We start from the raw sequence: 23,517 nt of genomic DNA, 5'->3' as shown, positions 1-23,517 counted from the left end.
GGCGCTCGCGCGGCGCTCGGCGCGGCTATAAAAGGCGCGGGCGCATGCGCGGCGCAGTGTTGCCCGGGAGGCGGTGCCGAGCGCGTCCCTCTGGCCGGGCTGGGGCCGCGCCAGGCCCGACGGTGTCTCCGTGCCCCCCTGCCCCTCAGGGGCTTCTCCTCCGCCAGCTGCCGTTGCCTGGGTTCGTGTACGTGTGACCGCGTCTCCAGCCCTATGAGGTACACGCGGTGCCTGGGCTTGGCCGGCCGTTGTGATTCCCTCAAGCATGTGTGGCGGAATTTGGGTGTACTTAGAGCTTTCCAGGAGAAAAATTATTCTGTTTTCTGTGTAGGTGCGCACTGTTTTGTACTGGCACCGTAAATGAAACATTCATGGTGGTTTTAGGGACGAAATTGGCCTTATTTTCTCCCCAGAACCACCTTTATTTGACCCTGCCTTGCAGCACCTGGTCTTTGCTGTTTCTTAGTTGCACAGGCAGTCCTGGAAACCACAGGCTCCGAAACGTCTGCTGCAGGGACTTCAGCGTGGTGCTGCTGCTGCTGGGTCAAGGCACGCTGTGAAGAGAGCAGTGCCTGCTTAATTACTCCTTTAATAATGATTCTGTTATTGCTGAAGTAGCGTGGTGGTTGATCCAGATGGTGGTGCCTCTTTGGGTTTGGGGTTTGTGGGTTCACCCTCACCCAGGTTCCCTCTCTGGGGTTTCCAGCTAGGGTGACTCAGGCAGGTGACTTGCTTTCCTCTGGTCCTGTCCTTCGATGGGGAGTTGATTTTTGGGGTGGTGGCAGCAGTGCCAGAGCGGGGACTAATGGGAAATGGGTCCGGGTGGGAGGAGTGGTGCGGGGCCCATGACTGCTGGTAGCCTGTGGGTCCCTGTGGGGCTCACTACCACTCGGCCTTGGGCTTTTCCCTTTGGGATTTGGCCACCAAGGGGCCAACTGGTGTCCCCTGCTTGGTGGAGAGAGAGGCAGCAGAGGTAGTGGCAGGGGGTGGGGAGGAGCTCAGTGTCTCTCAGGGAATTCCTTGCATTTTCAGGCACAGGCTGCCCAGGTTGTTCTGGCTCTTAGCACCGTGTTTGAGGGTGGGCTGGGGGCCCTGCAGGAGGATCCTGCCTGCTCCTGCACCCCCAAGGTGCCTCCCAGGGCTCACACATGGCCTGGCTTGGGAAATCCTAGGGGATAGGGAGGTGTTTATGGCGAGGGGTTAAAGCCATGAGGGAGCCCCCCCCCATTTCACATGGTTTTGTGCTACTGTGCCCTGGTCTGTTGTTTTAGTGAATGTGGTGGGTGAGTAGATGTGGAAATACCTGAGGAAGCCACAGCCAGCTGGTGGCATGGAGGGAAGGTTCAGTGTCCAACAGGAGCTCTTCAAAGACCTGTGGGACACAGTGGTGCTGTGGGCATGGGGTCCCCAAAAGCCTGACAGGTGCTGGTGAGTGTGGAGGGATCTCCTGACCTTCGGCCGTCATTCCCAGGAGACTTGAAGGTCCCTAGGGGTGAGGAAGCAAACAGCAGTGTGCCAGGCAAGGAGGTGGATTCACCTGGGTCACGGGGGCATTGATGAGGGGAGTCTTGACTAGCCCTGGCATGGGGTGTTGAAGTTAAATGAGGTGGGGGGATATTTTTGGGGGTCAGAGGACATGGGACTTTTCCCTAAGGGAAATACTTCCCTCCAGGCATGGAGGTGTGGGGTTGTTGTCCCAGTCAGCTTGCAAGTAGATGGGGGACACTGGGGTGTGTTTTGGGGGCAGGTGCAGCAGCGCTGAAACTGGGGTGATGGGCACTGGGCATGGACTGCCCTCTCCAGGAACACATTGAGTTAAGTGAGCATGGCCATCTGCCAAGGCCAGGCCTTCAAAGGCCAGTGCTTGGAGCAACCTGAACTAGTGGAAGGGGTCCCTGCCCATGGCAGGGATTTGGAACAAGATGATCTTTAAGGTCCCTTCCAACCCAAACTACTCTGGGGTTCTGCAATTCTCCCTGCTGGGGCAGAGGTGAGGACCCACCTGGGTCAACTCCTGCAGGTTGGGTACCCACAGTTGGAGCGTGGTACTGTGTACAGTGGGGGTGTCATGGCCACCACTCCACTTCAGGGTCAACAGTGAGGGAGATGCTGACCCAGCTTCGTGCTCTGGTCCACCCTGGGCTCACCCTGGATATGCTCCCGTGTGAGTGCCAGGGCCAGCTGCTCTGGAGATCTGAGGTCAGGGGGGCTTTGCTGTTTTCCAGGGTGAGGACTCAGATGGGAGAGGGGGGGACACGTTCAGTACTGGGGCTGGACCCCCTGGGTCCCACCTCCTGGTGTCCCACGGGGTGTGGGACACCTCCTGGATCATCTCCACACTGTGCGGGGACACCAGCTTAGCCACAGTGACACTGCAGCAACAGGTGGAGGGTTCACTGTCCACATCAGAGGCCCAGGCATTGTCCCCTAGGCAGGGAAGAGATGGGGAAATCTCCAGTCCAGGAATAGCCTTTCAGGGAGCTGGATGGGCATGAGGGTCCTGGAGACTCCCCACATTCCTGGGGGATGGAACCAGGGCTCACCTGGAGCTCATTTCTTACAGGGCATTGAGGAGGAACCACCAGGCATTGGAAGGGTTGAGGGTGATGGGGAGATGAAGGCAGTGTCAGTTGTTGGCCACCACCACCCACACCAGGGGAACGAGACCTGGGGAAGGAGAGATACAGGGGGGATTCTGGGGTGGAAAAATGACTTGTTAGGTAAATTTAACTCATAAGTGTGGGTGGCAAACATGAACCTGTCTGTATTTAGTCAGGAAACCAGAGAGGAAAACAGATCTGGGTGCTGGTGAGGGCTGGGCTCTCTGACACCCAGGCAGTGACGGCGTGGGGCGGATGTGGGAGGGAGGCCCTTTGCAGGGAGGGGAAGCCAAGCCCTGCTGTCCCGGCCCATTTACCCTGCCTGTGCTTTCACATTCCCCAGCAGAGGCTGGAGCTGCTGGCAGCTGGGGGCACCTGGGTGTTTGGGGAGCTCCTCCACTCTGACCCTGGGGAGGAAGGTGGGTGCCCCTGCCCTCATTCCCCCCCCAGGGCAGCTTCATTGGGATGCCTGGACGTGGCAGCTGCAAGGATGGATCAGCCTCGCCATTCGCTGCAGACCCCATTAGACTGCAGAGTGAACATCCTACCTGTCCTTTCCCACCCAGGTAATCGCAGAAGATTTTTCTTTGCCAAACCCCGGGGCTGATGCATCCCCTTCCCTGCTCCGGTGCCAGACTCCTGCCTTCCAGGTAAGCATCCGTCCAACTTCCCCCCACTGCTCGCTGTCCGTGCTCATTGTTCCACTCACACTCGAGCTTTTGGTTGTCACTAAGTGGTGACACTTGGGCGCTGTGGTTTCCGTGGGTGTGCTGGGGTTTTGTGGGCATTTCCTGCAGTCCCGTGTCATTTTTGGAGTGGGGGAAAGGCTTCAGCATGACTCGGGGTGTTTCATTTCGGAAGGGATGATGCCAGCAGTGGAAAACAGCAGCCGTTTGCCTCATTGCTGTTCCTGGGTGTCTGCAGGGAGTGTCTGGGCTCCCTAAACCATGGGGGGAGCACAGTGCTGAGGATGGTGTGAGCTGGCAGGGAACATACAGGAATGCCAGGGCAGGCAACCCAAGGATGTACAGCTCTGGGCATCACCCACACTGCTTTTGGTTTGCCAGCACCCAGTCCATCCCTGGTGATCCCAGCTGATTTCCCCTTCTCCCCTCCACAGGATCCTTTTCCCACTGATGGGAATGAGGGTTTCTCCTCCCCATTCTCTCCTGGCCTCGCTTGCTGCAGGTGTGTATCTCCAGTGGAGAGAGCCAGTAACAGGTAAATGTTCCTTCCCAGCATGTTTTGAAGAAGCAGATGGGCTGGGGATGATTTTGGGGCTGTAAGAGCACCCCAGAAGTGCAGATCCCTGGAATAGACCAGGCTGAGACCTGCCGTGAAGCAGTTCTTGCTCTCAGTTTTTGTTCCTCTTTTCTGCTCTCAGGAGGGGTGTCCTGCTGGCAGTCAGTGGCTGAGCAGTGTGCTGCCCGCTATGGCTGGTGAGTGTGGGAACAAACCTGGCTCTGTCCCCCCCTCACAGCATCCCTTCCCCAAGAGAACACCAGGGTGCCCATGGGCTGCTCCTCACGATGCCACAGCATTCAGGTGTTGGTGGCAGCTCAGTTTCAGGGACCAGGACGGTTTTGGGGGTCAAGGCAAGATCCTACCCACCCCTTTCCATCTGGGGGCATCCTACAGATTGAACGATGCTGTGCTTGGGACGTCCAGGGGGTGCTGAGCCCCCAAAACTCACCGTGACCTTACTCTGCAGGTTGGTTTAGGCGGCTCCTGCACAAACCCAAGCCCAGCTCAGTGGAAAGCCTCAAGTCCAGCCACTCTGCTTCATCCTCGCCTTCCTCTTCCTCTTCATCCTCTGTCAAGAGCTCCAGCTCTTCGGGCACGAGCCTGGCCACCAGCTCCATGTCGCCTGTGTCAGCAGTGGACATCAGCGCCTCGGACAGTCCCCGGTGGGACAAGAGCTACGACGTCTGCATCTGCCACAGCGAGGGGGACGTGGAGCTGGTGTCGGAGCTGGTGTCCTACCTGGAGGGCCAACCCGAGAGCTTCCGCTGCTTCCTCCAGCTGCGCGATGCGGTGGCGGGGAGCGCCATGGTGACAGAGCTGTGTGACGCCGTGCAGAACAGCCACTGCTGGGTCATGCTCATAACCCCCGGCTTCCTGCAGGACCCCTGGTGCAGGTACCAGATGCACCAGGCCTTGGCCGAGGCTCCCATGGCCAACGGACGCACCATCCCAGTGCTGAAGGACGTGGATCGCAAGGACTATCCCAGGGAGCTGCGCAACATCTACTACATCTACATGACACTGAAGGAGAAGAGCTTCACGCAGATCAGAGACACTGTCATGTGCTGTGAGTATCCTGTGGGGTGCTGGTGAAACGTCAGTCCGTTGGGGTGAGGACCGTGGGAAGGGACAAGATTCCATACATGTATTTAAAGTTGATTTTTAGAGTAATTGTTTGCTAATGGAGCTCATCTGCTGTCCCTGCAGACCTCCAGGAACTGTGCCGGAGCTCCACAAAAAGCATGGAGTAGTGCTGGAAGCAAGCAGATGCATGCCCATGGGCACATGGAGCTGTCGCCGTTGGATCTGGGTGTTGGCGTGTCCCATTGGACGTCTAGGTCCAACCTGAGCTGCTCAGACCAGACCTGGGACCAAAGATAGGGGGTTCTCCACATCCATGAGGGACAGCAGACCAGAGCCCACCACGTCCCGGTGGCCAAAATCTCCTCAGCGTGGACAGAGACATCCATCACACAAACACTAAGCTCTGGTACCGGGTGGTTCTCGGGGTCACGGGAGCTCTGTACTGCACTGGCATTCTCTGTCCTGAGGGCTCCGGGACCCCCACTAAGCTGACAAGGCGCCTGCTGGGCGCCTGTGGGCAGGACAAGATGAGGCAGAGAGTGACGTTGCACGGAATCGATGCAACTACGAAAATGAAGAAGTCTTTTAATTTTGATGGTTTTCCGTGTTTTTGTCTCAAAACCCGGTTCGAGCGTTCGTGGGAGAAGGAGCCGTGGGGTGCGCGACCTCCGAGCCGCCAGGGGGCGCGCTGTGTCAGCGCTCCCCGAGGCGCCGCGCGTGCGCAGTGCGGGGGCGGGCGCGAGCCATGGCGGAGGGCCCGCAGCCGAAGAGGAAGCGGGAGGAGGAGGAGGAGAAAAATGGCGGGGCCGCCACTCAAGGCGCCGCCGCCGCCTTCACGCTGTCGGACCTGCGGGTGCGGCGCGTCCTGCGGGAGTCGGCGCGGGACAAGATCGTGTTCCTGCACGCGGAGGTAGCGGGGAGTGGGGGGGCGGTCGCGGCCGCCGCCATTTTCCCCGCTGAGGGCGCGGCCCCGCCCCCGGGCAGGCCCCGCCCCCGGGCAGCCCGGCCCGAACCGAAGCAGGCGGAGCTGGCGGCCGGGGAGGCGGCCGGAGACCTCGTTGCAGTCCTCTTTCTTATTGGTATGATTTGGTGCTTTTGGATTCCAGCACGTTGTTCGTGCTTGGTAGGTAAAGTGGCACTGGATTGCAAGCAGCACGGTGATTCTGGGACTGTAAATAGTACAGCCATTACAGGAAAACGTGCAGTAATTGTTGGGATTGTGCATGGCGAGGGAACCATGCAGCTGCCTTGGCCCCTGTCACCTGAAGATGTTCAGCCGAGCAGGAGCTGAGGACAGGGAGGTTCCAGCTGCTTCTCTGGTCTCAAGTCGGTGGGTTGCTGCCGTAACAACTGGGCACAGACCTGCCACCCTGTGAGCGTGTCAGGAAAATCCACGAACGCCAAAGGTTTATGTTTAAAAGGAGGTTTAAAAGGAGGTAGAGGAGTCCTTCAGCTTTATTCGAATGCAGGGAGAGAGTTCACTGGGCCACACGCTCGCAGGGTTTTCTCTCTCGAGGTTTTGGAGGGCTCAGCCTCCCTTTTATCCTAACTCCGGCCGCATGTTTCCCCTCTTCCTTTCCCCATTGGCTGAGCTATGGGGGAGGTACAGCCTTCCCGAACCGCCTTCCCCATATCCTCCCTGAAACCTGCCGTTTCCCCCCAGAATTCAGAAGTTCAGGCTGGTGCGGACCCGTGTCTCTTTCAGGAGCCAAACTGCCCAAAGTCAATAGAGACATTAAAACCCATTTCAAAGACATTAACACCCATCGAAGTGTTTGTAAAGGCATTAGCACACATCTTCCTTCTCGAGCTGACAGGGTTGGGAGCCCCAGGTGAGCCCTTGCTCTCCCCAGGTGGTGTGGTGAGGCCTCACCTGGGTCTTGTACAGACAGGAGTGAGGCTGGGGGATGTTCCACACCCAGCACCTCCCAAAACCAGCACGGTGAGGCTTCTGGATCGGGGGCTGTGGTTCCTTGGAGCAGGGCAGCAGTGAGTGCCCCCTGCCCCAGAACTTGCTCCCTGATGATGATGCAAGTCCCCACGCCTGCCTTTCCCTCTTCCTGGGAAGTGTCAGAGATGAAATTGGTGCTGTGGGTCAGCAGGAAACCTGGGAGCATCCGGAGAGGTGGAGATGGCCTGAGTCATTGCCCACATCCCCAGCTGCCCCAAAAACCACCTGTGTTCCCTGGTGGGGAGCAAATTCCTGCTGTGCTTCCGGGCAAACGTGCTGTTCATTTTTGGATGGATGTCTGGCCTGCAGGGGGGTTTGGGCATGAAGACTGGGGGGCTGCGAGGTGTCTGCCATGATCCCTGACCTCAGTCTGTCCACCCAGTGCTGGATCTGCGTTGCTGATGACGTTATCCATTCATATTCCAGAGGATTGGCCTCTCTGGAGAGGGCACAGATGCTGTAGTCATCCTGGAAAAGACTCCTTTCCAGGAGGAGAAGATCCCAGACCTGCTGAAGAAGCCCATGCACGCAGAGCTGCAGATGCACAACGACATTTACTGCACCTTCTACCTGAGCCCTCCCCCAGAGCTGAGTGGTGAGTGCCCTCGGCCCTGCCCAGGGATCCTGGGAGGGCAGCTGGGACGCCAGGATCTGGTTCCTGCCCGTTCCAGAGGGGAGGATGCAGTGAGATGGGCGGGTGTCACTGCTGGACCTGGCTGTGCCACCCCGGCTGTGGTTCGGTGACAGCGGCACACCTGGCCCAGGTGGGGAGGTCGGTGGGTTGTTGCCATGCTGAAGGCAGTGTCTCAGCCCGAGGCTTTGAGTGCTGGCCTGTTTCGTCCCCTTTTTCCCATGCCAGGGACAGGTGGCTCAGCTGATGAGGCACTGAATGGCCATCGCTTGAAGACCTTGTACAGGAAGGTGCAGAAAGGCTCAGGGCTGTGAGGGCTCTCTGTGGGTGATTGTCAGTGCTCTTAGTGCTCTTACTTGGGTGAGGAAGAGTTGTCTCCTTCCAGAATGCTTCTCTTGAAACAGTCTGCAGGGCACATGCAGCTGCTTCTCATCCCATGGTGACATCTCCTGGGTTTTTTTTGTCACCTGGTAAGATCACACAGTTTGTATTTAGGGGAGGATTTAGGTGCTGATGACCTCAAGTGCTGGGGCAGATGAAACCCATCCTCCTGAAGATTTCACACATCTGTGTGTTATAAGACTCTGTTGATAACCAAGTCTGACAAGGACTGATGGGCAGGTTGGGGAGCTGCAGTGGAAGGCTCTCACTCTGTGGGGGGACTCTGGTCCCAGTGGGAAGGTGTCCTGCAGTGATGGTGCTTTCCAGCTGCTACTGGAAAGCTGGGCTGGTCTTTGGCACTTCAGTTTAACCACAGAATCCCAGACTGTTTTGGGTTGGAAGGGACCTTAAAGCTTGTCTTGTTCTAACCCTCTACCATGGGCAGGGACACCTTCCACTGTCCCAGGGTGCTCCAAGCCCCAGTGTCCAACCTGGCCTTGGATAGTCCCAGGCATCCAGGGGCAGCTGCAGCTTCTCTGGGCACCCTGTGCCAGGGCTTCCCTTCTCCATATCCCATCCATCCCTACCCTCTGGCAGTGGGAGCCATTCTCTGTGTCCTGTCCCTCCATCCCTTGTCCCAGGTCCCTCTCCATCTCTCCTGGAGCCCCTTCAGGCACTGGCAGGTGCTCTGAGCTCTCCCTGGAGCCTTCTCTCCAGGCTGAACACCCCCAGCTCTCCTAGCCTGGCTCCAGCAGCTCCAGCTCCTTCCTGTGCTGAGGACCCAGAGCTGGAGGCAGCTCTGCAGGTGGGGTCTCACCTGAGCAGAGCTGAATCACCTTCCACAATTAATTCCATGTGAATGCTGGTATGTATTTAAATTCCAGAAGTGTGGTGATAAATTCCACGTCAATACTTTCATAAATACAATAACAGCCAAACAGGTTTAGTAGTTAAAATTAAGCTGAGTCCCTTAAGTAAGATGTTGTTGCACGGCCAAGTTAAGTTTTCAGGATGTTTGATGTGCCTTTCCAAAAATGCTCTTGTTTTAGCTCTGTTCCCACGGTGTAGGAGGGAGCACTGTCTGGATTTGTCAGCTTGAATTGTCCAAAACTCCTTTTCTCCTATGAAGGACTCAAAATTAAGGATTTTGTTGTTACAGTGAGTTTCAGTCTGAGGAAAACACCACAACACCATGGGTGTTGTTGGAAGACCTTAAAGCTCCTCTTTTTCAGCTGGGAATGCTCCTGCTTGGGTGCCTGCTGTAGTCCAGCCCGGCAGGAGTTGCAGTGATTCCCACGAGGTGGCATTGCAAGACTGAAGTCCTCTGGGCTGCCTCCAGCTCAGCCCTGCCCTTCCTCACAGCAGCTGGCTGCAGCGCTGTGTAACTGCACATTGCTCTGCTAACAGAATTCCTTATTTTGTTTAAGGCTTATGCCAGGTGCAAAACCCCTCCTGCAAGTCTGAATGGGGAAGAAGCCTCTGGCTTTCTTCTGCTGAGCTTTATCTTTTTAATGACTTGTAAATCTGTCTTTAAAAGGTTTTTTTTTCAATATTTGTAATATTACCCAGTGGTGCATCTTTGCTCTCCTTGGCACCCCTCAAGTCGTTCTGGATGCTGAGCAGCCCCAGGCAGGAGATCAGGAGGGGGCTGTAGACCCTGGAGCTGCTGTCCAGACTCCCCGAGGAGTGGAGAGCAAGGAGGCTTCTTCTTTTGAAGCAATTAGCAGCAAATAGCTGCTTGGTGGGCACATTGCATGAGCCCCTGGGATGGCCCTGGAGAAACAGCCCTGTGTGTCAGGAGGGGAAGGGAGTTACCCTTTGGAGCTGAAGCATGGCCCAAGGATGAAGTGTACAGCTGACATGAGTACGGCTTAAAAACCTAAACAGGAGGAATTGCCTGGAAAGCTGCAGTCAGGGTTTGACTGACTTGGGATGTCCAGTGACAGTGCAGAGACCCAGGGAGCCCTTGCATAGGCTCTGTTGGCTCCTTAGTTGCAGGGTTAGCATTACAGTGCTTTATCTCCTGGTCCTTGCAAGTTTACACTTGGCTACAAGATACAGTAAAGTATTTTGTAGAAAAGGCCAGACTTTGGCATTAAGCGGTTTCTTGGAACAGTCCTGTGTTGTGTGATGAGGGAATTTACCTGGGGGATTTCACACCACCCTGGGCAGCTGAACCCTGCCACACTCAGCCTCTTGCTTCTGAGGTAAGATAGACCTCAAGGCAGAGGAAGTGGTGACTGTGAGTGACTCGTGCTGATGCCATGAGGAGCTGCCTCCAGAGCGTGTTTCTCAGTGCTGCCTCTGTGCTCCCAAGTACCTGGGGCTCTTCATTCAGCTGGAAATGGAGACTTCCTTCACTCTTTCCCCACCTCCATGTTGGCCAGCAGGAGCAGGGAGGTCATTCTGCCCCTGTACTTGGTAGTGGTGAGGCCTCACCTCGAGTGCTGTGTCCAGCTCTGGGCCCTCAGTTTGAGAAAGACGTTGGGATGCTTGGAGGCTCATGAGGGGCTGGGAACACAAACCCTGTGGGGAACCACTGAGGGAGCTGGGGGTGCTCAGCCTGGAGAAAAGGAGACTCGGGGGCGACCTTACCACTCTCTACAAGAGAGATAGGCCTCCTTTCCTTCCTGAAAGGAGGTTGTAGTCAGCTGGGGCTGGGCTCTGTCTCCAGGCAGCACTGACAGAACCAGAGGACACAGCCTTGAGCTGCACCAAGGGAAATACAGGCTGGATATCAGGAAAAAGTTCTACCACAGAAAGGGTGATAAAGTTCTGGAATGGCTGCCCGGGGAGGTGGTGGAGTCCCCATCCCTGGGTGTGTTTAACACAGCCTGGATGTGGCACTGGCTGCCAGGGTTTAGTTGAGATGTTAGGGCATGGGTTGGACACAGTGATCTTGAAAGTTTCTTCCAACCTGGTGACTCTGTGAAGACAGTTGGGTGCTGCTCCCTCTGTGCAGTCAAACCAGCACAGGGAAAGGGAGACCAAAGCATGTTACTTGAGCAAATGACTCCCCTCTGGCCTCAGAAGAGACATTTCACTCGGGAAAGATGAATTGCACTCCAATGAGATTTTTAGGTCTGGGAGCACACAGGTGTGAAGGCAGCACCAGATGAGTCTTGCTCATCTCATTGATTTTACTGCATGTGTCAAGGCTAAAATGGGAAATAACATTTACAGACAAGCCAGTAACGGTCAGAGTTTGTCTGAAGGGCAACCAAACCCGTGAAGTGAGGGGAGGGGACTTTGTGAATTTGTGGGGAGTAGCGTATCAGAACTGATATGACTGTGCTGCTACCAAAGGCAGGCATGTGCATCTTATTTTAAGGACACTTTCTGGATGTTGCCTTGATTTAAGAGGCAGCTTAAGCCTAGATGTGAGAGGATCCCCAGCCTTGGCTTTCCTCTGCAGGGAGAGCAAGGGCTGATTTCACAGAAAGGGAAACATTTTCCAACTACCAAAGGTTGGGTTGTAAAAGTCAGATGGTTCAATATGCGTGTTGCCTGATAACATCTAATTCCTCACACCCATTTGCCAAGGACAGCTTGATGTTTGTGGCAAAAAACAGCCTCTTCGTGCCTGGCTGCTTTGGACTGTGTTTCTCCAAAGCTGTGCTGGTGTGATTTAAGGGCTCTTATGAGTCCTCTAAGGGGTCTTTGCTCCCTGGCTGCTTCTTATCTTTTTATCTTAAGATAAAAACATCTTAAAAAATGGCAGAAGCTCTGGCTCCATTGCTGCAACGCGGGGTGGAGAAATTGTGGGAAAAATGGGAGAGCGTGGAAGGAAAGTTTTCAGTCATGCAGGAAGTAATCCACATCCCAAAAAGAGTCTGGTTTCAGGCAGTGAGGAGCTGGAGAAACTTGCAGGAGCTGCAGTGGGAAGGCTGGTTCTTCTCCCTGCGTCTCCATGCTTTGGCTGCCTCTCGGGTTTGCCCAGCCAAGGAAACTTCTCACATTTACACTTAAAATAAAAAGCTCAAGCCTGAAGCTGTGGGAGCACGTGGGGTGGTTTGGAGGATGGTGGGACGTGTCGTTGTGCTTTGCTCTGTGTTTTGCAGGGGTGGTAAACTGCAACTTTCCTCTTTGCAGTGCCTGTTGCAGCTAAAGTCCACTGAGCCCCCCAGGTCCTCCTGGCACGAGCCCCAGGGGCCAGGCAGCCTTAGCTGAGTCCCTGGCAGCCTGCTTGGCTTGCCCTGGCATGTGCTGGCCTTGGAAACTGTGAGCTCTTGCAAGCTTTATCCTTTGCAGCTTTAATTCATTCACTTAAGAGTGCCCCAGCTGTTTGGGACAAAGCCACGGGCACACCTGGCTGAGCTGGTTGGAATCTGGTGTTCCTGTGTGACCATAAGACCAAATAGAGACTGTTCATGCAGGGGGGGTTGTGTGTTACATATGTACTTAGGGCAGTATGTATTTAGTTAGGGCTGCATCCAAGACGTTGTCTTCCCTCCTTATGGTGAGAAGACAGCTCAGTGCTGGGTGCAGCAGGAAAGAGGGGAAAAAAAAACCTGCAAGACCTCAAATGTTGACTTGCCTGTTGTTCCCCAGCCTTGGCACTTTCCTGCCCCTGATGATGAGGTTGATTAAGGAGCTTATAAACGAAAGCTCCGCTTCCTGCTAGTGAGGAGAGGAAAAAGCACCCCTGCCCAAAAGGAGAAATGGGTTGCGCCTGCCCTGTGTGCTTCTCCTGGCTCCCTGGCAGGGTTACATCTGACTAAAACACGCTGGCAGTAGGTGTTAATGCTGCAGTGGGGTGGGAGAAGAGAGTGTGAGGCCTTTCCTCGCTGATGTGCTGAGCTGGAGTGGGATTTTGGCAGAGCCTGGGGACAGTGTGGCATCGTTAGTGCGCTCGGCGTGCCCTTTCCTACCTGCATGAGCTCTCTCTGCTTGTATTTCGTCCTCTCCTGACAGCAGCTGCCTCCAGCCCTCTTTCCCTTAAGTTCCCCAAATGGTGTTCTGATTTTCCTTTTGTCTTGGGTTGTGTTTTCCTCTCTTGTTTTTAGCAGGAGAGGAGAGAAGTGTGTGCCTGGTCAATCTGAGCCTCCTTTTCTCCCGGGCAGTTTCCTAGCACTGTGGTGATTCCTCTCAGGTGCCTGTCATAGAGTGACCAGCCTGAGCAATTCTTCTCTGCCTCCTGCTCATCCAGGTTCCTTCAATTAAGCCTCCTGGCTTTTTATAACCTCCAGTTAGTTGACGGTCAGCCCTGTCTTCCAGAATAAACCACAGATGCTCTGTGGTGGCCCCGGGCCGGCGTTCAGGAACAGGCTGGCTGATGTGACTCAGATGTGAGCAGAGACAATCCCTGATGCTTCAGCCAGCTTAGAAACCCACATCACGTGTCCAGCGGTTCCCTGCCCCCCTTTCCAGGCCAGGGCAGGTTTTGGGTGCCCCACGGCCTACGTGCTGCTCCGGTGCACGTGGAGCCTGCCAGGAGCAGACTTGGAAACCAGAGTGTGGCCGTGTGCCAGCACTGGAAAGATTTTGGGGCGAGCCTGGTCTCGCTGTGGATGTTTCCTGCAGCCGAGCCCGGGCTCAGCTGTGCCTTGGCATCCTGTGTGCAGCTCCTAAGGACTGTCAGGCTCTGAGCAGGTATCAAACAGCCTCTTTGGCTGCAGTGATTGATGCTAATTAGCATCGCTGGGGCATTTTGGGGTTGATGAGACCTTTAGAAGGGAAATAATTATTAAGTGAACCACAGCCTTTCCCCTGCCTTCTCTTCCAAACATCTGCTCAGCTGCAAGTTAAGGAGTCCTATGATCTTTCATTTAAAGCACCCTGAGCTCTCTCCCCACCATGAGCAGCCACCCCCAAGTTGGGGAGGTGCCAAGGAAGCCATTATTGGTCCCCTGCACCCCCACGCACTGTGGTTATCACCACCCAGCACTGAGGGGCTTTTGCTGCAGTTCTTGCTCTATTTTTGGGGTATAAAATCAAATTGTGAAGGTTTCAGCCTGAGGCTGGCTGTGGTATTTTATCTTTTGCCTTTTTTGTTTTCTCCCCAGTGCTTTGCTGATCTTTTTATGTGAGGAGAGCTACAGCCTTGTCTTTTTTTCTTTGGTATTACATCATCCTGCTAGAAGTGCTAATTGAGTCCTGGAAAACAGCCTTGTTTGAACATGTGTATGGTGGGAATCAGACCAGACTGCCCTTGTGGTTTGCATTTTCATATTTCATGTTACCAGCATTTTCCTGTGGATTTCATTAAGCTGGGTTTGGCATGGAATGAAAAGGCAGAGTCTCTCAGATTGTGCAGTGCTGACCTTAAAAAAACAGAAAGCAGAACACTAAAAAAGACTCAAACCATCCTAAATCCTGGCTCTGGGGACAAATAGGTGTTTATATTCAGTGTCTAGCTAGCCTGTATACGTACTTAAGGCATGAAGCACAACTCTGTGCCCTGCTGTGTGTGCAGCCCGGGGTTTTCTGTGGCAGACCCTGGGCACAGACTGCAATGCTCACAGTGCCCCAGTCACTCGCCTCATCTGGTCTGCCTGGGGTTTGCCCAGGCTCATGGGGCTTTTCTCCTTCATGCACTGAAGTTTATAGCAGCTTTGTCAGCTGGCAAGGCAGAGACACTCTGCCCTTGGAGCACCTTGGAGCGGTGGCAGGCTCCGTATCACACATCCAATCTTGGCCAAAGACGGATGTTTTCCGTGTGTTTTGGCCCTGTGGGTAGGATGTGCCGCTGCTGACATCACAGCTGCCAAGTTGACAAGGTGAGCACTTGCATCCTGTTCAATGCCACAAAAATTACACAGCAAAGTTCCAGTCTTGGGGCAAACAGAAAATGTTTTCTTTTTGCCAGGGTAAATACTGAAATGCGTTTTGTGGGCAGAGGGTCACTCAGCCCTCTTCCCTTGGCTCATCCTGAGCTGTGTTGACCTCTCAGCTCACATTGCTTGTTCTGGATCTGTCCCTGTGCCCTTGACTTCTTTGCCTCCTGTACTTTGGGCTCGAGGCCAAGCACTCTGAGCTCTGGGAAGAAGCTACTCCTTGCAGTTCATCTGGGTTTATGGCTGGATGAAGTTGCTGGGTGCGTCCTGTGAGCTTTGAATTTAAGTATGAAGACGTGTCTCTGTCCCCAGGGTGGTGTTTCTGTCCTGGTTGTTGACTGCACATAAACACTGCCCTGGGAGCCCCACCTCTGCCCCGATGTTGCTAATAGGCGTGAAAGAGCGAGTGTGGAAAAACTCAGAGAGCAAACTCCTCCACCTGAGCTGGAAAGACAGGCCCTGGCTGTGCCCTTGGCTTTTTCTTCCTCCAGAAAAGCAGCAGCAGTGCAGGAGGTCAAAGCACTTGTTTGCTTTCCATGTCCATTCTCCCTCACCCTCTCTTCAAAATCTCTTAGTGTGGCATTTTTCGGAAGGGAAAACAAATTTGTTGGGGACTGAAGGAAGCAACGTGGTTGGTAACTCAGTCACCGTGTTTGTTCCTAGAGATCAAAGCCACAGTGGTGTACCCTGCCACGGAGAAACACATCCAGAAATATCTCCGTCAGGAAGTGCACCTCATCCGTGAAACCTGGGAGGATTACAAGAACATAACCCTGCCCTTCATCCAGTCCCAGAGCTTCAGCATCCAGGTATGGGTACCACGCCCTCTCCTGCAGACACAGATGTCTTTGGTCTCCTCTGCCAAAACACTGCTGTCAGAAGGCTTCTCTGAAGCCCAGGCTGGAGAGCTGGCAGTGTTCTGCCCCATCTCCCTGTTGGTTGCGTTGTCAGCTCTGTGATGCTGTCCCCTCTTATTTGGTTGGCTGGGACATCCTTTTCCATCTTTGCAGAAAAATGTTTGCCTTGGAGCTGGACTTCAAGTTGCCTTTCCAAAGGTTTCTGGAGAAACTCTGAGTTTTTTTCTCCTTTCTAAGGTTGGCTTCCTGGGCATTGGTGCTGTTCGCTGGGTTTCTTAGGAGTCTCTGGGTTGTTGTGGAAATGGAAAAGCACAGATTTGGCTTGGATTCCTTCATCACAATTCATTCCTCCTGCCATTCAGCCCCTCAGTCTGTATTCCGTGTGGTGAAACTGTTACTTTTAGTGTGTTACTTGCCCCAGGCAGCCTCAGCTTTTTCCTTGGCTTTATCCTTTCTGACTGTTCATCTCCCTTTCTCCTTTAGAGGCCCAAGGAATACAAGTCTGTCGGGATCAATTCATGCCAGCCTTTGCAGAAGGGGGAATAAACCAAATCCTGGGACTGCTGAGGCTCTTCATTAAAAATAATTTCCAAAACTAACCAGGAGCCTTGGATGCCCCCCCAATCCCCCACATTTTCCCATCTTTCCTGCTGCCTTAAACTGCAGCATTTATTAGCTGGAGAAAGGCAAGTGAGTGTTTCTACCAGGCCACAGCCTTCATGGAATATTTTCTCTGTGCTTTTGCTCCCAAATTTCTTATGTTTCCTGGTATAGCAGCTGCCTTCAGGAATTGCTTGAGCTCTCACTCTGCCTCTTGCCCCAAATGCTTGTGAGCTGATTTCAGTGGAAACATGTTCCTGGTGACCATCAGGAGCATCTGCCGAGAAATCATGGTCAGTCCTTGGCCTCTGGGATTTAATAATGGTGTTCCTTGTCTTTATCCAACTGGTTTTGCTAAGTGGAACAGGAAATGTGAGGGGTGTAAAAATACCAGGGAACTACAGAGGCGTCTGTGTTTCCTGCTGGAAGATAGAGTGTGGATGCTTTCAGGATAAGGGTTTTATTGTGGTGCCAGTCCCTGGACATGTGTTCTGCTTGCTAGGCTTGTGCTGGGAGCAGCAGGGGCAGTCAGCCAAGGACCTGCCCATCACGAGGCAGTCTTGGGTTTAAAATTCAGCTCATCTGATCAGTGAACTTATTTAGGGCACTGATAGCTTGGCACTTGTGATCAGAGCAGGCTTACAAACCCCCACAAAAGGCAAATGCCCTTTTCTGCTGAGCTTCGCTCTGAATTCCCTCCCGGGGTTATGGAACAGAGTGAGCTTGTGCCATGCTGTTGAGAATCACTCGAAGAATCTAATCTCTAAGATGATGTTAAGGAGAAAACATAGCAGTTTAAGCCAAAAGTCCCAGATCAAGGGACAAGAAGTAGTTTTTTCCCCTCCAGATGTATTCAGGTCAGCTCGCAGCAATCCTAAGTGTTTATTAGATTAATGAAACTCTTGATGGATTTCCTCCGAAGTGTCTGGTGTGCACAGCACTGCCAGCCCAGCTCATTTGGTGTATTTGTGAAACTGGCTGCACCTTCCCTACCCACCTGGGGCAGCCAGAATATTTCTGACCTATCTTTGGTGAGGAAAATGATGTTTCCAAACATTTTCAGCTTCCAGGCTTTAGCAATTTCCTGCTGCCTTATGTTACCACCTTCCAGGGACCTGGCTGAGGACTCTCTTGCCAGTCCAGTACTTAAGCTAGGCTTAAGCTAGAGCATAACATGCATTTTGGAAGTGTAAAGAAGGATGCTGGAGCTGAGGCTGGGAGCCAGGGAGAGCAAAGATGCTTTTCTCTGGTCTTAATCTGTCACTTGTCCCTGGTGTCTTCCATTTCCATAACTCTTCTCTGAATGGTGCTTTGCCTTGCAGGAGGAGCACGGGGGGATAACCAGAGCAGGGATTACAGGCAGGCTGGAGGCTGGAACCTTAAGTATGGAAGAAGAAGAGTGGTGAGCTGTTTTCTAATCAGCCAGGGAGCCAAGAGACATGCATTGCCCAAAAAAACACAGGCCTTTCGTATCCCTGCAGAGACCTGCCAGCAGCCAGAGCCACATCCAAGTCTGCTCCTTCCTCTTTGAATAGGGAACAAAATCAGCCAAGTTCCCTTCCCAGACCTGATTGTAAAGATTTTGTGCAGCTTGGGGGGTAAAAAAGATGTAAACAGCCCCGTGGTGCTGCAAGAGGTGTGTGCTGAACCCCACAGGAGCTGGGTTCCACTGCTTTTTACTGAAGCGCTCATAATATTCTGGAGTTTATTGGTTGATGAAGTGTTCTATGGCTAATTAATTACAAATTATTTGGTCATTTAAAATAAAATTGGCAGGTTTTTTTAATAAATTCTAGTTGCAGAGAATGTGCAGTGATCCATGAGCTAGGGCTAAATGCATCTCAGGTGTTGTTTTTTTAATTCTCTGCTGATTTCTAAATCCCATATTTCTCTTTCAGTGGGTGTATAACATCCTGGAGAAGAAAGCTGAGGCTGATCGAATCGTCCATGAAAACCCAGATCCTTCCAATGGCTTTGTTCTGGTTCCAGATTTAAAGTGGAATCAAAACCAGGTTGGTTTGCTCCTCTAATGCTGCCTGTCTGAAGGTGATCCAGAGGAAATCTCTACTTTCAGACTACTAGGAGCACCCTGAGAGAGTCTGAGTAGGTTTCTGTGCACACTGTTGTTAGTGATGACATTGCCAGGGCCTTTTAGCACAGGCTGATTAGGGGTGCTGCAGACCCAGGCTGTTCTCTCTTCTGCTGAGATGTATTTATTAGGTTTACTTTCACTTGTCCATATCAGCCCAAATGTTGTCAGGATGTGTTCAAACCAAAACCCTGTGTATTTGTTCTGCTGAACTTGTCTGGTTTTTTGTTTTGTTTTTTTTCCTCAAACCTTGACTTGAGGTGCAAACCAGGCAGCTGTGTTGTCCTTTGGTTCTGCAATTAACTCTCCTCCACAGTGTTAAACAGATGGTTCTTGGCTGATGAGCAGCTGCTTTACCCCTTGTGGGAGTGGCCACTTGGTGAAAGTGATTTCTAAGACCAGGCTGTAATCCTAAATTGAGAATTATTTTTTGGGTTCTGGCTCCCTTTTGTGCTTTAAATTTGGGGAGGTGAAACTCCGTACACACACCCCTCCCTTGAAGTTGGTGGCAGCAAAAAAAATTCCCATTGTGTTTCTGATCCTCATATGCTTCTGCAGGGGGCATGTGGGGAGAGTTGCTGTATGATTAAGACTTAGAAATGGAAATTAAAACTCGAAGAAATGGGAACAGAAGGCTGCTGGTGGGCAGCTCCATCCTGTGTGTCTGTGAAGGGAGCAGCTGTTTGTGGTGCAGAGCTGAGCTGTCTCGGGGAGTCCCTGCAGGGCAGTGCCTGCTCCCTGTGAATTCCTTGCACATCACTACTCCAAAAATCCCCTGTCAAGTGCTGATGGGATAACTAAGCTCGAATTTCCACTTGGTCACCAGAGGCACACCCTTCTTCTTGATGAGATTTTGCAGCACAGGGGATACATGTCCAGCTTGTAGTATGTGCCCTGTTCAGTGCCCTCCCAGTGGAGCAATATTTAAAAACATGCAGCACGTTGTCCCTTTCCTTGCTGTGAGCAAAGCCTGGGTGGAAATCCTTGTGTGCTGCAACCAAGCTGTGCAACTCACATCAGGATCGGGCTAAAATCATATATGGCTAAAATCTGTGCTTTGGGTCTCTCCAGAGACCTGCTGCATGCACATCTCGCAGCTGGCGTGGTCAGGGAGTGCCTCAGTGGTAGGATTTGTCCTTTGGGGAGGTTTCCCCATGTTCCTGTTGCCTCTTGGAGTGCTGAACAGGATCTTCTGGACTTCTCCACAACTGCTGGGCTGCTGTCTGCACCCCAGTCATCCCTGGAGCTGTCTGGGCCCTTTGCACTGCTGATCTCCTTCCCAGGCAGGCAGACAGCATCCAGGTTGCCTTTGAGCCAAGGAATTTCTTCTTGGCTGTGGGTGGCACTGAGCCAGAGCTGATCCTGACAGCCCCGGGGTGGCCGGGGAACACCGGTTCCTTCTGCCACATCCCACCTGACAGGCAAGGCTGCTGAATGAAATCAGGGAGGTGAGATGCAGCTCCCAGCAGGACTCTCCCTCAGAAGTCCTTTCAGCAGTGTGGCCTCACTCCTTCAGTCCCTGGCGCCCAGATCCTATGAATTCACCTGCAGTTATTTCAGACTGCTGGATGGAGGGGAAAATTCCCTTTAGCACCGTGAAATCTGCTGGCCTCAGCCTTCTGGGTGCTGCTGCCCAACCTTGATAATGGTTTGGTTTCTTGGGCTGGTGGATTTTTGTTGTTGGTTTTTTTTTTTTGTTTTTTTTTTTTCTTTCACAACTTTCGAGTTGGTTTCCAATCTGCAGGAGCCCTGAGGCGTTGCCTGAAGCGATGCTGGCATGACATCATTCCAGGCCTTTTTAGCAACAGGCTTATTTGTTTCAAACAGCAACATGCAGATGTTGTTCTAAGGAGAAGAGCTGTTTGCTTTTCCTCTCACCAGCCAGCCTGGAGCCAAAGAGCACAAGCTGATACACTGTCTTTTTCTGGAGCTGTGCATGGGAATCAAATGGAACCCTGAGCATGGCTGTGCTGGCTGGCTGCAGGAACAGCTCCCAGCTTCAAGAGCTTTGTGAAGGGTCCTGAGAGCATCCTCTGAGAGCAGCATCTATTTCCAAAGAGCTGCATTGGGTTTGTCACAACCCTTTACTTTCCAGTGTTTATATTATAAAGCCGCTAACTGAGCTGGCAGAGACTGGGATTTTAATTTTTTTTTAAAGTGGAATGATCCACCACTTTGTGTCATGTTAAACATTGAATGTGCCGAGCGCTTCAGGGGATGCCAAAGGTTTGTCTGAGAGCTGCTCAGGGGACATATTTTAACTGCCCTGGGTTTGTACAGTGACCAATTAGGTCTTGAAAATTGTTATTTATAGAAGTGATGTGATTCAAAAGTGGCTAGCTGTTTGCACAGTGGAAAAGTAGTGAGCTTATCACTGGGGACGTTTTCAGTTTCAGTCACTGGTTTGGTGCAATCCGTGGTGGTGGTGGACACAACCTTCCCTGAGACCAGCGGGCGGGAGCCACGAGAGCACCAGCACACGCTCACTCACGCTCACTCACACTCACACTCACACGCAGCAGCTCAGCTGGGAAGGCACGGGAGGGTCCAGGCTTGGAGCTCCAACGTGCTGAAGGGGTCCAGGGGCCAAAGCCAAAGGAGGGTCCAGGGTATAAATCCAGGGAAAGAGGGAGCAGAGGAGAGCATCAGGGATCCAATGGTCTGAGGGCTCAGGGGTGGTGCACAGGGAAGGGACTAAAAGGGTGGATGGGCAGGGTTACACAAACCAGTGGGGTGTAACAGGGAAGGGAGAACTCTCTAGAACAGGAACACGTAAGGGTAAAAGGGGTAGGGAAGGCCAACAGGCCAATGAGGACAGAACTGGGACAAATTAATATAGTGCTGCAGAGCACCATGGGGGAAACTTCTTTGCTCACCCTGTGGTATGAGGAAAGCCTGGAGGCTAAGCTGCATCTCTCCAGAGTATCACTGCTGCGTTCTCCCCAGTGGGCTCAGGGGTCTCTGCAGTGGTTCCCTGTAAAAGCTTATCTGACTGTGTTGCAGATCAGCTGTCACTGAGAAGGCTGTGGGCTGTGCATGGGAGTGCTGCCAGGGCCTTAGTGACCCCACATGTCTGGGTGGGTCCCTGCACCTGGTCTCCAGCCTCCAGTCAAACAGAGAAGGCTTTTTTGAGGTGCTCAGGAAGATGTGAAGGTGGGAAGGGCAGCACCAAGTGCAACGCTTGCAGTACAAGAGGGCTGGTCACTCCATCTGCCTCTAAAGCTGAGAAAGGATTTTTGATCCCACTGTTTATGCGTTGGGATGAGGCTGTTCTCTTTTGGTCATTTCTGGACAAAAGCTAGTTTCATCAGAAATGATGCTTTGAGGTGTAGTGGAATTGTGGGTGAGCTCATCCCATACTGGGAGATTCAGCCCTGTGTGGTTGTTGAAGACAAGTATCCCTTTATAACACAAATATCCCTGTGTAGCACAAATATCCCTGTGTGGCACAAATGTCCCTATATGGCACAGGTATCCCTATGTGGCACAAATATCCCTGTGCAGTGCAAGTATCCCTGTGTAGCACAAATATCCCTGTATGGCACAAATATCCCTGTATGGCACCAGGATCCCTATATAACAGCCTGGGAAGCTGTGAATGGTGTGTCAGGCCCAAAGCAGTGCTGTCTCCACGTGCTCTTTCTGTGTCCCCTCCATGCCCACCCTGTGTCTCTGCAGCTGGATGACCTGTACCTGATCGCCCTCGTGCACCGCCGGGGGATCAAGTCCCTGAGAGACCTCACGGCCGAGCACCTCCCGCTGCTGAGGAACGTCCTGCAGGAGGGGCAGGTGAGTGTGAGCCTGGTCCCACGCTGCTGTCCTGGCCAGGGAGAGCTTGGCTGCCTCTGCAAAGGCACTCCCTGGGGTTTCTGGCACAGCATCTTCCTGGGTACTGCTCCTCAGGAGATAATGACTCGTGAAACAGGGCTGTGTTGCCCTCTCTGCCGGGACAGCCTGGCTCCTGCTCTCCATCAGCAGCTTCCCTAGATCATGCCGTGTCCAGGTGCTGTAGGAATGCTCTGTAGTTCCTGGTAGGAGTGAGCTCTTCATATTAACAACCCTGTCCCAATCCCTTGCGTGTTCTCACTGGCTGATGCGTTTTTCCACAGGGTGTGTTTGGGAGATGGATGTGCAGTAGCTTCTCTTTCCTTCACTGTGTTAGAATTAGGAAAGTAATTGCACTAGGGAAGGTGGGAGATTAATTAAGAGATTAGTCAGGGGATTGCAGCGAGCGGAGCCGGCGTGCCGGAGTTTGCTGTTGCTGTTCATAGCTTTAATTACACTGGCTGGTAACGGATCCCTGTTACTTTTCCAATGAGTTGGAGTGATAAGGGTGAAAGGGAAAATGATAGGGGTGGATAGCACATCCCATCATGGAGAGATAAAAGTGGGGCAGCCGGAGGCCTCGCTCTGTCCCCGTGGAGGCTGAAATGGAAGGTGGGGAAGAGTTCTGTCCTTCCAAACCTCCCCCTTTCCCTTGCTGTGAGGAAGCTGAACTCCCTTTTACCTTTCTCTACACCTTTCCTGCCATTCAGGGATGCTCTTCCCCATCCATTCCAAGGTTTTGCCAGTGCTGAGCTCTCTGTTTCCCCTCTGCAGGAGGCCATAGTGAAGCGCTTCGGCATGCCCGGCTCCCAGCTGCGGATCTACCTGCACTACCAGCCCTCCTACCACCACCTGCATGTGCATTTCACTGCCCTGGGCTATGATGCACCGGGCAGCTCTGTGGAGAGAGCCCATCTCCTGGCCGATGTCATTGACAACCTGGCCATGGACTCCATGTACTACCAGAAACGGGCTCTGACCTTCCCCCTGCGGGCTGATGAACCCCTGTTTAAGAAGTTCCAGGAGGCAGGAAAAGTGTGAGGAGGCAGAGGTGTTTTTGTATAATTTTTTTAAAAAATAAATACCCATTTTTTGGCTTTTTTTAAGGTTGTGTTCCTTTTATGTTTTTAAACTCTGTTTTTGTACAAGGTGGGGCTGATGATCCTTTGCTATGGAAACCGTGTTGTTCAAGTCCATTAAAACAGTGATTGAATAAACTCCTTTGAGTGTGCTGGATTTTACCTCAGACCGGGTGCTGGTGGGATGCAGTGAGCAGAGGGGTTTGGATGGGACTGGCTTTGTGTGTCCATCTTTTCCACCCGTCACCAGCTGTCAGCCCAAATAGGGTAATAGGTAGATAGACAGGTCCAAAAAGCCCTGCTATCCTCAGAAAGCTTCATGTGTTTCTTCTCTACAGATTTACCCCTGGGAGTGAGATTGTGCTTTCCTTGAGTAGGGAGGGGTGCCTTGCTCCAAAGA

General features: G+C 52.9%; 2 protein-coding genes across 6 annotated transcripts; both read left to right on the top strand.

Moving 5' to 3' along the window:
- The first annotated feature begins 52 nt into the window (after positions 1-52).
- LOC119711352 (TIR domain containing adaptor protein) lies at positions 53-5,517 on the top strand. Of its 5 annotated transcripts, none has more exons than XM_038161481.1 (6): positions 53-218; positions 3,167-3,250; positions 3,721-3,788; positions 3,985-4,039; positions 4,312-4,911; positions 5,052-5,517. In XM_038161481.1, the coding sequence occupies exons 4-6, from the start codon at positions 4,033-4,035 to the stop codon at positions 5,093-5,095; spliced, it is 651 nt and encodes a 216-aa protein (XP_038017409.1). In that variant the 5' UTR covers positions 53-218; positions 3,167-3,250; positions 3,721-3,788; positions 3,985-4,032; the 3' UTR covers positions 5,096-5,517. The 5 variants fall into 5 exon arrangements, with proteins under 5 accessions (XP_038017409.1, XP_038017404.1, XP_038017405.1 ...); XM_038161476.1 differs by having other exon boundaries at positions 3,721-3,821; XM_038161477.1 differs by having other exon boundaries at positions 2,944-3,250; positions 3,721-3,821.
- A 127-nt stretch (positions 5,518-5,644) lies between these two features.
- On the top strand, positions 5,645-23,255 carry DCPS (decapping enzyme, scavenger). The gene is made up of 6 exons (XM_038161475.1): positions 5,645-5,838; positions 7,306-7,474; positions 15,331-15,476; positions 18,023-18,136; positions 21,892-22,002; positions 22,813-23,255. Exons 1-6 carry the CDS (start codon positions 5,674-5,676, stop codon positions 23,077-23,079), a joined length of 972 nt encoding a protein of 323 aa, XP_038017403.1. The 5' UTR covers positions 5,645-5,673; the 3' UTR covers positions 23,080-23,255.
- Positions 23,256-23,517: the final 262 nt, after the last annotated feature.

The sequence above is a fragment of the Motacilla alba genome, chromosome 24 (genome assembly GCF_015832195.1).
Source record: "Motacilla alba alba isolate MOTALB_02 chromosome 24, Motacilla_alba_V1.0_pri, whole genome shotgun sequence".
NCBI classification, from domain to species: Eukaryota; Metazoa; Chordata; class Aves; order Passeriformes; family Motacillidae; genus Motacilla; species Motacilla alba.
Note: the sequence above shows the minus strand (reverse complement) of the source record. Positions and strands in the feature narration are given on the sequence as shown.